Raw genomic sequence first — 12,854 nt, 5'->3', positions numbered from 1 at the left:
CATGAATTGGAAGACTCAATGTAGTAAAAATAGCAAGTTATCCTAAACTGATCTATGTGTAATGCAATTCTGAATAAAGTCTTAGGAACATTTTTTATAGATATAAACAAACTTATCCTAAAATACATATGAAAGAGAAGTGTCTTAAAATAGCCAAAACAGTTTTAAAGAATTAGGTGGGAAGAATGACTCTTCATTATATTAAGACTTACTTACAGCTATAGTAATCAAAACAGTATAGTACTAGCAGAGGGATAGACAGATACATTAATAGAACAGTATGGAAAAACTACAAATAGATCTGTACATATATACCCCACTGATTCTTGAAAAAGAAGCAATTCATGGAACAGGGATTGCCTTTTCAGTGCTGGAGAAATTAGATTTCAAGCCACAGGCGAAAAATAGGAACCTTGACCTAAACCTCACACCTTACAAAATAATTAAAAGATCATGCACTCTAGGGGAAAACATAAAACTAAAACTATTAGAAGGGAAAATTTCAGACTTCAGACTAGACAAAGAGTTCTTAGACTTGGCATCAAAAGCAGTTTGTAAAAGGAAAACATTATAATTCTGACTTCATCAGAATTTAAACTTTTGTTCTACAAAAGACCCTGTTAAGAGGAAGAAAATATTTGTAAACCCCTTATTCCGCAAAGGACTTGTATCTAGAACATATAAAGAATCATCAAAACTCAATATTAAAAACACTGAGAATCTAGTTAGATAATGGGCAAAAGCCATGCTAAACATTTCATTGAAAAGATACGCAGATGGCAGATAAACTCATGGAAAGATTTTTCAACATCATTAGCTATGTGGGAAGAATTCCAGATTAAAACCACAGTGTATCACTACACACCTATCAGAGTGACTAAAATTAATAAGTGATAAAAACCAAATGCTGGTTATATGATATGGAGAAACTGGGTCATCCAATCCTGGTAAGAATGTAAAGTGATACAGCTATTCTGCAAAATAGTTGAAAATCCCCTTTAAAACTAAAAATAGACTTACTATACTAAGAACAGGTAATTCTACTTTTGGACATATGTCCAAGAGTAAAGAAAATATATTTTCATTCAGAAATTTGTACATGAATGTTCTTAGCAACTTTAATTCTTAATAGCCAAAAAGTTGGAACTATCCAAATGTCCTTCAGTGAGTGAATGAATGAACAAATTATGTTATATCCATAACATGGAATACTAATTAGCAGTAAAATGGAACAAACCATTAATTTATGCATCCAATACCTTGAATGGACTGCAAGGAATAATACCAAGTAAAAACAGCCCATCTCAAATGGTACTGTATGATTCCAATATGTAAATTTTGTGAATATATTGATGGAGAACATATTAGTAGTTGATAGGTGTGTGTTAGGTATGGGAATAGTGAATATGGCTGTGAAGTATATAGTAATGGTACAATTGAGTATCTTGATTATGGTTTTGGTTACATAAAGTTATATGTGTGACAACATTGCATGAATACACAGTATGTGCATGTATAAGTGCCGGAATCAGTTTCCGGCTTTGATAGTGTACTGTAATTATGCAAGATGATAAAAATTGGGAGAGGCTGGATGAAGGGGCCATGAAAACTCCCTACATATTTTACCTATCTGGGAATCTATAATATTTCAAAGTAAAATGTTAAAAAAAATTGCTTCAAAGTAGCTCAGATTTTTTTTACTTAAAGTTCTCAAATATCATGAAAGATACAATCTGTAGTGATCTTCCACCCACCCACTCTTCTGCAATTGCAGATATTTCCATTCATCTTCTCAGAGTTCACTCATATCTTTGTCCAACCCTGCCTATTTCTTGTTTTCCTTCACCTTCCCACTCTCTGACTCCTATCTCAAAAGCTCAGGTAACTGATAAGCTTATGCCAAGATCCTTTTGAAGAAGGGAAGAAACTGAGTGGGCAGTAGCCTTTTGTCAGGCTCAAAGAAAAGACAGAGCACATTTATATAATAATACTTTTTGCTCTGACATATGCATGAAGTAGGTTGTATTATTATGCCCAAGCTTACAGCAATTTTAAGTAATTTTGCTGTAGGTCAGCAGTGGTTAGATGACATTGACAAATGTTTGAACTGACCGAATTTGAGTCTATCATAGTTCATGTTTTTAACCATCATAATATACTGAATGCCCACCATTATATACCGATGAGCACTGCTATAGATGATATGTATTAGAAATGGTATGGCATGTCACATGTCATTGACGAGGAGGTATGATCCTCCATTGGTGAAATGTTTGTTGCATTTTGGAAGATGAGTAGAGTTAAGAAAATGAGTGAATCATTGGATAGTTTATAAACCACAAGTAGTTATCATGGCTAAAATGATAGCCACTGGCAGAGATGAGAATAGGTATGGCTATGCAACAGACTAGAATGTGGATTATATTATGAAGCTAATGGGAACATTGAAAGATTTATGTGGTCTTTGATGTGAAAGAGGCTGTTAAAAATTTTACTCTGTATTACAGAGAATAGACTGGAGTATAGAATAGACTGAGAGATATAATGATAAATTAGGAAACTCTTGGAAATCCAGAAGTCAAGAGAATGTGAGCTAAGGCAGAAACTAAAGGGATAGTTAGAGAGTTAGCGGGAGGTGGATTGGTAATTTGACAGTCATTTGGCAGAATAGAGAAAGAGGCAAAGATAACTCCCAGCTTGCTGACTTGGGTGGCTGATTGTGATCAGTAACTGACGTAGGAATAAGATCATGTAGTAAAAAGAATGATGAAGTCAGGTTTATAAATTGAAGTAGCTTTGCTACATAAAAAATGGAGTTGTCCAGATGTCAGTTGAATACACGTAGATGTTCAAAAAGAAAGGGCTACAAGGTTGATTGAGATTTGGGAATTGGCAGCATATGTTAAAGCCTGGAATGAGAAGAGAAGGAGGACCAAAGAATGAATCTTTACAAAATATTGACATTAGTGATGAGCCAAGGAAAAGAAAAGCATGTGAAAAATAGTGCAGCTTGATTGGAAGAACCCAGGAGAGAGTGCTGTTATAAATATGAAAGAGAAGAGAGGTTTTTTTAATGTGTGAATCATAGAACATATTTGGTGGAATATTATGAATACTATATGGTCAATTAAGAATAATGTTTTTAAGAAAAAAACGTTTTTAAGGATATTAAATGTGAGAAGAAACTCAGAATATTAAAATTAATTAATATGCTGGTTAAAGTAAAACCAGAATAACTATAGTAAAATTCCAGTTTTATAAAGATAAAATCTCTATGTATTTATACATATAGGTGGAAGAGAATAACCTTCGACTTTTTGGGGTGTCAGGTGGTTCAGTTGTAAATCATTTAAAAGTTTTCTACAGTGAACATATGTTTTTATGAAAGAAAAAATATTTACATGGATTCAGTCAAGATAATTTCCAGTGGAAATGTTAATTGCAAGGTTTATTCAAAAGGGTCCATTTGAATTGTGAACTAAGAAGTCAGTGGTAACCTTAAACATTTTCAGTCTTAGTGGGATCAGAAACCAGATTGTGGTTAGAAAGTAAATAGGAAAAAAAAAAACAAATAGGAAGAGGTCATGAATATAAAAAGTATGCTTTCAACACACTGATAAAAAGACATTAAGGTGCCTGGGTGGCTCAGGTCAGAGTCCCAGGCCTGGGGTGGAGTCCTTCATTGGGCTCCCTGCTCAGCAGGGAATCTGCTTTTCCCTCTGCCCTTCCCACCTGCTTGTGATCTCTTTCTCATGTTCTCTCTTCCTCTCTCAAATAATTTTTAAAAAAAAATCTTAAAAAGCATTAGCTAAAGAATTAGACACAGGATTTTTTAAAGAAAAGAATCTTACAGCATAGTTGTGTGCTGAAGGAAGAGAAGATGGGTAGTTTGACAATATGATACTTTTTTAAAGCATATTAATAATTTCTAATGACAGGGTAGCCCCGGTGCGCAGCGGTTTAGCGCTGCCTGCAGCCCAGGATGTGATCCTGGAGACCCGGGATCAAGTCCCACATCAGGCTTCCTGCATGGAGCTTGCTTCTCCCTCTGCCTGTGTTTCTCTTTCTCTCTCTCTGTGTCTCTCACAGAAAAAAAAAAAAAAAAATCAAAAAAATAATTTCTAATGACAGAATTCCATGTTTATAATCAACTATGGTTAAAAATGATACACTTGTTATTGAAATTATCACTTGCAGTATAGTAATAGGACATGCTTGAATGTAGAGTTTGAGCTCAAATATTTAATATTGTTGTCTGTGTATTGCATATGTAAACAAATGTGTAGAAATGATTGGCCCTTTACAGAACAAAGCTTTTGATTTGGAATTTAGCTAACCTCAAAGCAGTTTTAGATGACTAATAAAAACATAGCTGGTCTCTGTTTTGAATAATTATGTATGGGGTTTAATTGCTTCCTTCTGTTCTCAATGTATTGGTTATATCGATATAGGAAAATTCTAGGGTCTATCTAAGTTTATCAGCTAGAAATGATCAGTATTTGCCAAACAAAATAAAGTGGCACCTGGATATTCCTAGGTAAGATGCTAATGTAGCCTTAGTCATTCTTTAAACTTAGTACATTAAATGATGAACAGGGAATCCTGCAAAACCTGGCAGCTATGTATGGAGGCAGGTCCAGCTCTTCAAGAGGAGGGAAGCCAAGAAACAAAGAGGAAGAGGTATGCTTCCCGCATGTTCGCTACCTCCGTCACATAGCCATTTTTGAGTTTATTGCCTTCCTTTCTTGCATGGTTTAAATTCTTAACAATTATTTAAGGATTTTGTAGGTCTAGAGGGACCTGTTAATATAATTTGACTGACATGCTGTGTCATAATTTTGCCCCATAACTGATATTCAGTATTCTGAGTTCAATTTCTTTTCTTTTGATAAAATTAAAAATTTATAATGTATTTCTTTTCAGAAATAAGTTGTTCTAAATTAAACACTTGAAAGCTAATATCACACTTTCCATTAACCAGATTTTGAAACTTTTATTTCTTGTATTCAGATTAACACTTTTCTTTAATTTAAAAATTAAGCAGTAAAAATGCTGATAATTTTTTTCTTTAAATTAAAATGTGTGTTTTTTTCTCTCCTTGTAGGTTTATCTGGCAAGACTGAGGCAAATAAGACTGCAGAATTTCAATGAACGCCAACAGATTAAAGCCAAACTTCGTGGTGAAAAGGCAGGTTGAAAAGTAATTTTTTAAAAATATTTATTTATTGATTGATGAGAGACAGAGAGAGGCAGAGACATAGGCAGAGGGAGAAGCAGGCTCCCCATGGGGAGCCCAATGTGGGACTCGATTCCAGATCCTTGGATCACATCCTGAGCTGAGGGCAGACACTCAATTGCTGAGCCACCCAGGCATCCCGGAAAATAATTTTTAAAAAAGTAATTGAATGACATTATATAGATTAAGATTAAAATTGCTGTGCTACTGGGGCACCTGAGTGGCTTCAAAAGCATCTGCCTTTAGCTCAGGTCATGATCTGGTGGTCCTGGGATAGAGCCCCACATCAGACTCCCCGCTCAGTAAGGAGTTTGTTTCTCCCTCTCCTTCTGCCCCTCCCCTCACTTGTACACTCACACACTCTCTCTCCCTCAAATAAATAAAACCTTTTTTTAAAAAAATAAAATAATACTATGCCACTAACAGAATCTGATGAAGTCAAAGTCAAAAATCAGAAAACTATACTTAGAAATAAAATAAATTTTATACATGGGATTTTAAATTGATAAGAGCATTTTTCCAGAGGAATTCTGAGAGAAAACTATAAGTAGTACACATAGCCATTTTGTATCCTTTTATTTTTGGTTTTTTTTTTCCCATTTATTGTCCATAAGAATTGGTAGTTGTGGATAGTTCACTTCTCACTGTGAGAGAAAATTAGCAGTGTTGAACAATTTACCATTTTATATTTTTAAGTGTAAGTTTATTCATATTATCTTCCACAGAGCTCTGCCCTGATTCACAGCTCTGTCCTAAGTGGTTTGTCTCCTTACTTTGTAGAAAGAAGCTGATTATTCTGAGGGACAAGAAGGAAGTGAGGAGGCTGACGTGCGGCGTAAAAAAGTTGAAACATTTAAGGTATAGACTAGAAAGATACAGGTTTTCTTTGAGAAAATGACAACCTAGGGTAGAAAATTGTGTCTTGCATAATTATTCTCTTGCCTAATTTTTCATTCCCCTTTCTTCCTCACTGGTTTCTGAAAAATAGTGTCTTCCTCTTTTCGTATCTTGTATTTATGGAGAGCAATTTGTTGAAATCATGACAGTTTGTAAAACTATTACACAAGTAACCTAAAAAGAAAAAAATGGTAACCTTAAAAATGAAAAATATAATTGTCCATTTCAGTGAAGACAAATTAAGTCTGTATATAATAACCATAGTTTTAAAATGTTTACATTTGTATTTCCATTAAAATGTGCCTGTATTTGTTTTTATTCAACAAATACTTATTGAGCAGCTGCTGTTGAGCCTTGGTTTTGGTGCTATGAATATAGAGTGAGCTTCTATTTTTACTCTAGAAATTTTCCCCCCATGCCCCCAAGTCCTCTTTTTGGGCTACTAAGTAAATCTCTTTATAGACATAAAAAAAAAAATGTATACCCTTCTTTCTGGTAACTAATTTTGTTGATTGTTTTTATTTTCAGGCCCAAGCAAGTGCACGAGCTTCTGTACTAAAAGAACAATTAGAACGAAAGCGAAAGGAAGCATATGAGAGAGAAAAGAAAGTATGGGAAGAGCATGTAAGATTTAGCTCTTGATCCTGGTCATGTTAATAATATCCCTATGTCTCCTACTGGCTAGTATGTCACCATTATAATTATGTAATTCTTTTCTTTCCCATTTTTTATCCTCATTCTTTCTCCCTCTCCTATCCCCTGCCCCTCCTCTCCCTCTCTATCACCCTGTCTTTCGTATTTAAAAATGATCAATATGGAAGTTATTCTCCAGTTTGATTGGGAGTGAGAACCTAATTATTTATTTTAGTTTTTCTATTGCCAAGTACCTAATCAAAGTCCCAGCATCACTCAATGCCTGTGCTTTCCTTCTGCCACTGATTTATAAAGCTACCTTTATATATTAATATAAATACCTACACATATTAAATTATTTTACAAACTAGAGAATGAGTCTATAATATACATGCATCAAGCTCTCTTATACTCCATTATTCCGTCTGTTCAACCATTGCCTCATTGTATTAGTACTTATGAATTTTAAAATATATTTAAATTCTGATAGAGTTCTTTACTCATTTCCTTTTTACTCTTCTTTTTACAGTGTTTTCCTTAGTTAAAATCCTTTTTCTTTACCAGATACATTCCTGGGTAATTTTTGTCTTTTTTTTTTTTTTTTCCTTTTCCTTTTTTTAAATTCTGTTGAGGTGTGCCTGGGTGGCTCAGTCAGCTAAGCATTTCAGTCTGGATTTCAGCTCAGATCATGGCCTCAGGGTTTGGAGATGAAGCCCTGTATTGGGCTCCTCACTTAGCACAGAGTCTGCTTCTCTCTCTCTTTCCCTTTGTTCTTTCTCTCTTTCTCAAATAAATAAGTAAATCTTTAAAAAAAAATTCTGTTGGAATTTTTTTGGTATTACCTTAAACCAAATTAATAAACAAATTAATTTATCCAGGAGCATATTAAGTATTTACATTTACTTATTGGGTCTTTTATATCTCTTACACAGTTTTGATATTTTAAGCTCATACTTGTTATATCTCTTGTAAAGGTTACTTCTTGATGCTACCTAATTCTATTTGTTTGTTTTTATTAATATTTTATTTAAATTCAGTTTGCTAACATATAACACCCAGTGCTCATCCTATCACATGCCCTCCTTAATGCCTGTCACCCAGTTACCCCACCCACTTCCCCTTCTGCAGCCCTTTGTTTGTTTCCCAGAGTTAAGAGTTTCTCATGGTTTTTTTTCCTCTCTAATTTTTCCCCACTCAGTTTCCCTCCTTTTCCCTTATGGCCCCTTTCACTATTTCTTATACTATACATATGAGTAAAACCATATGATAATTGTTCTTCTCCAATTGATTTATTTCACTCAGCATAATACCCTCCAGTTCCATCCACATCGAAATAAATGGTAGATATTCATCCTTTCTATGGCTGAGTAATATTCCATTGTGTATATATACCACATCTCCTTTATCCATTCATCTGTTGAAGGACATCATGGCTTCTTCCACAGTTTGGCTATTGTGGACATTGCTGCTGTGAACATTGGGGTGCAGGTGTCTTGTCATTTCACTACATCTGTATCTTTGGGGTAAATACCTAATAGTGCAATTGCTGGGTCATAGGGTAGCTCTATTTTTAACTTCTTGAGGAACCTCCACACTTTTCCAGAGTGGTTGCACTAGTTTACATTCCTACCAACAGTCCTGGAGGGTTCACCATTCTCACATCCTCGCCAACATTTGTTATGTCTTGTCTTGTTAATTTTAACCATTCTCACCAGTGTGAGGTGGTTTCTCATTGTGGTTTTGATTTGTATTTCCGTGATGACAAGTAATGTGAAGCATTTTATCATGTGTTTATTGGCCATGTGTAGGTCTTCTTCGGTGTAATGTCTTTCCATGTCTTCTGACTATTTTGTGACTGGATTGTTTGTTTCTTTGGTGTTTAGTTTGATAAGTTCTTTTAAGATCTTGGATACTAGCCCTTTATCTGATAAGTCATTTGCAAATATCTTCTCCCATTTTGTAGGTTGTCTTTTGGTTCTACTGTTTCCATTGCTGTGCAAAAGCTTTTTACCTTGATGAAGTCCCAGTAGTTCATTTTTGCTTTTGTTTCCCTTGCCTTCATAGATGTGTCTTGCAAGAAGTTGCTGTGGCCAACTTCAAGAGGGTTGTTGCCTGTGTTCTCCTCTAGGAATTTGATGAATTCTTATCTCACATTTAGATCTTGCAACCATTTTGAGTTTATCTTTGTGTATGGTGTTAAGAGAATGGTCAGTTTATTCTGCGTGTGGCTGTCAAGTTTTCCCATCACCATTTATTGAGGAGACTGTCTCTTTTCCCAGTGGATAATCTTTCCTGCTTTGTCAAAGATTAGTTGTCCATAGAGTTGAAGGTCCATTTCTGAGTTTTCTATTCTGTTACATTGATCCATGTGTCTGTTTTTGTGCCAGTACCATACTGTCTTGATGATCACAGCTTTGTAATACAGCTTTAAGTCAAGCATTGTGATGCCCCAGCTTTGGTTTTCTTTTTCAACATTCCCCTAGCTATTTGGGGTCTTCTCTGGTTCCATACAAATCTTAGGATTATTTGTTCCAACTCTCTGAAGAAAATCCATGGTGTTTTGATAGGGATTGCATTGAACATGTAAATTTTACATGTTTAGCATAGACATTTTAACAGTGTTTATTCTTTCTTCCAATCCATAACCATGGGGTGTTTTTCCATCTCTGCATCTTCCTCGATTTCTTTCATGAGTATTCTGTAGTGTTTTGTTTTAATTTTAAATTATTATTTACTTGCTTTTAGAGAGACAGAGAGAGAGGCAAAAACATAGGTAGAGGGAAAAGCAGGCCCCCTTCAATGTGCCTGATGTGGGACTTGATCCCTGGATCCCGGGATCATGCCCTGAGCTAATGAGACGCTCAAGCATTGAGCCACCCAGGTGCCCAGTATTCTGTAGTTTTTAAGAGTATGGATCCTTTACCTCTTTGGTTAGGTTTATTCCTAGGTATCTAATGGTTTTGGGTGCAATTGTAAATGGGATCAACTCTTTAATTTCTCTTTCTTCTGTCTCATTGTTAATATATAGAAATGCCACTGATTTCTGTGCATTGATTTTGTATCTTCTCCATTGTTGAATTGCTGTATGAGTTCTAACAATTTTGGGATGTAATCTTTTGGGTTTTCTATATACAGTATCATGTCATCTGTGAACAGGGAGAGTTTGACTTCTTCCATTTTGGATGCCTTTTATTTCTTTATGTTGTCTGATTGCTGAGGCTCGGACTCTTAATACTACATTGAATAATAGTGCTGAGAGGACATCCCTGCCAAGTTCCTGACCTTAGGGGAAAGGCTCTCAGTTTTCCCCCTTTGAGAATGATATTCACTGTGGGTTTTTCATAGATGGCTTTTATATTTGGATATATCCCCTCTATCCCTATACTTTGAAGAGTTTTAATCAGGAGTGGATGCTGTATTTTGTCAAATCTTTTTCTGCATCTATTGAGAGGATCAGTATGGTTCTTGTCTTTTTTTAATTGATGTGATCTATCACATTGGTTATTTTATGAATGTTGAACCACCCTTGTATCCCAGGGATAAATCACACTTGGTCTGGTGAATAATCCTCTTAATGTATTGTTGGATCCTATTGGCTGGTATCTTGGTGAGAATTTTTGCATCTGTGTTCATCAGGGATATTGGTCTGTAATTCTCTTTTTTTTTTTTTTTTTTTTTTTTTTTAAAGATTTATTTATTTATTTATTCATGATAGACAGAGAGAGAGAGAGAGAGAGGCAGAGACACAGGCAGAGGGAGAAGCAGTCTCCATGCACCGGGAGCCTGACGTGGGATTCAATCCCGGGACTCCAGGATCACGCCCTGGGCCAAAGGCAGGCACTAAACCGCTGAGCCACCCAGGGATCCCTGTAATTCTCTTTTTTGATGAAATTTTTGTCTGGTTTTGGGATCAAAGTAATGTGGCCTAATAGAATGAGTTTGGAAGCATTTTTCCATTTCTATCCTTTGAAACAGCTTTAGTAAAATAGATATTATTTCTTCTTTAAATATTGGGTAGAATTCCCCTGGGAAGCCATCTAACCCTGGACTTCTGTGTTTGGGAGGTTTTTGATGACTGCTTCAATATCCTTCCTGGTTAATTGGCCTGTTCAGGTTTTTTATTTCTTCATGTTTCAGTTTTGGTAATTTGCAGGTTCCAGGAATGCATCCATTTCTTCCAGATTACCTGATTGTTGGCATATAGTTTCTCATAGTATGTTTTTAAAATCTTTCGTATTTCTTTGGTATTGGTTGTGATCTCTCTTCTTTCATTCGTGATTTTATTAATTTGAGTCTTTTTTCTTTTTAATAAGTCTGGCTCTAGGGGTTTATCTTATTAATTCTTTCAAAGAACATCTCCTCGTTTCGTTGATTTGTTCTATGGTTCTTCTGGTCTCTATTTCTTTGAGTTGTGCTCTAATCTTTATTATTTCTCTTCTGCCTGGTTTAGGCTTTATTTACTGTTCTTTCTCCAGTTCCTTTAGGTTTAAGATTGGCTTATGTATCTGAGATTTTCCCAATTTTGGCGGGGGGAGGGCTGTACTAAGATATATTTCCCTCTTAACACCACCTTTGCCATATCCCAAAGATTTTAAACAGTTGTGCTTTCATTTTCCTTAGTTTCCTTGAATCTTTTTAATTCTTCTCTAATTTTCTGGTTGACCCATTCATCTTTAATAGGTTGTTCTTGAAAACCTCCAAGTGTTTGAGTTCCTTCCAAATTTCTTCTTGAGACTGAGTTCTAGTTTCAAAGCATCGTGATCTGAAAATATGCAGGGGACAATCCCAGTCTTTTGGCATCAGTTGAGACCTGATTTGTGACCCAGTGTGGTCTGTTCTGGAGAAAATTCCATGTATACTTGAGAAGAATGTATCCTTTGTTGCATTATATACTAAGAATGTATACTTAGTTGATATATACAATGTTTGTATATATCTGTGAAATTGATTTGGTGCAGTGTATCTTTCAAGGCTCTTGTTTCTTTGGTGATGTTCTGCTTAGAATATCTGTCTTTTGCTGAGACTGCCATGTTGAAGTCTCTTATTATTAATGTATTATTATCTATATATCTCTACTTTGCTTATTTATTGATATAATTGGCTGCTCCCACATTAGGGGCATAAATATTCATAATTGCTAGGTCTTCTTGCTTGATAGACCCTTTACGTTTGATATAGTATCTTTCTTTATCTCTTATTACAATCTTTGGTTTAAAAAGCTAATTTATCCAATATGAGGATTGTTACCCCAGCTTTCTTTTGAGGTCCATTTGCATGGTTCTCTACCCCCTCATTTTTAGTCTGGTGTCCTTAGGTCTAAAATGAGTCTCTTGTAGACAGCATATAGATGGGTCTTGCTTTTTTATCCAGTGTGATACCCTGTGTCTTTTGACTGGATCATTTAGTCCATTCGTGTTCAGAGTAACTATTAAAAGATATGAATTTAGTGTGATAGTATTACCTATATAGTGCCTGTTCTGCAGATTATTTCTTTGGGTTCCCCTTTCGCTTACAGGGTCCCCATTAATATTTCTTGCAGAGCCAATTTGGTGGTCACATATTTTTTCAGTTTCTGTCTATCCTGGAAGATCTTTATCTCTCCTTCTATTCTAAATGACAGCCTTGGTGGATAAGGTATTATTTTTGGGTGCATATTTTTCTTGATTACTATCCTGAGTATAACATGCCAGCCCTTTCTGGCCTGCTGGGTCTCTGTGGATAGGTATGCTGTTAATCTGATATTTCTCCCCATATAAGTTAGGAATCTCTTGTCTTGAGTTGCTTTTATGATTTTCTCTTTATCTCTGAAATTTGCAAGCTTCACTGTTATATGTTGGGGTGTTGATTGGTCTTTTATTATTTTGGGAGGGTCTTCTCTATCTCTTGGATATGAATGCCTGTTTCCTTCCCCAGATTAGGGAAGTTCTCCACTATGATTTGTTCATACTTACTTTCTGGTCTCTTTCTCATCTTGGGTCAAATTCATAGGTGTTCAGGATAGATTGAAAGTTATCTAGCTAAATTTGGGGGACCAGATGAAACAAGGACCTCTACACTTCTGCCATCTTGCCTCCTATCTCTATTTCTG

The 12,854-nt window shown here is 35.4% G+C and overlaps 1 protein-coding gene across 18 annotated transcripts in view; it reads left to right on the top strand.

Annotated features, from left to right (window-relative positions):
* NEK1 (NIMA related kinase 1) overlaps positions 1-12,854 on the top strand; it is a 228,957-nt gene that overhangs the window by 118,591 nt on the left and 97,512 nt on the right. For 12 of the 18 annotated variants that reach the window (XR_007405808.1, XM_025462838.3, XM_025462839.3 and 9 more), the window contains 4 exons: positions 4,597-4,680; positions 5,105-5,188; positions 6,017-6,094; positions 6,662-6,757. Coding sequence is in view for 17 of the 18 variants with exons in the window: in XM_025462838.3 (XP_025318623.1) it covers positions 4,597-4,680; positions 5,105-5,188; positions 6,017-6,094; positions 6,662-6,757 (342 nt within the window). In the remaining variant the exon portion in view is untranslated. Of the gene's footprint in view, positions 1-4,596; positions 4,681-5,104; positions 5,201-6,016; positions 6,095-6,661; positions 6,758-12,854 lie in introns of those variants that run through there. The other 6 variants (XM_049101052.1, XM_025462840.3, XM_049101044.1 and 3 more) reach the window with 5 other exon arrangements.

The sequence above is a fragment of the Canis lupus genome, chromosome 25 (assembly GCF_003254725.2).
Source record: "Canis lupus dingo isolate Sandy chromosome 25, ASM325472v2, whole genome shotgun sequence".
Lineage (NCBI taxonomy): Eukaryota > Metazoa > Chordata > Mammalia > Carnivora > Canidae > Canis > Canis lupus.
This window is presented reverse-complemented; position numbering and strand designations above follow the sequence as displayed.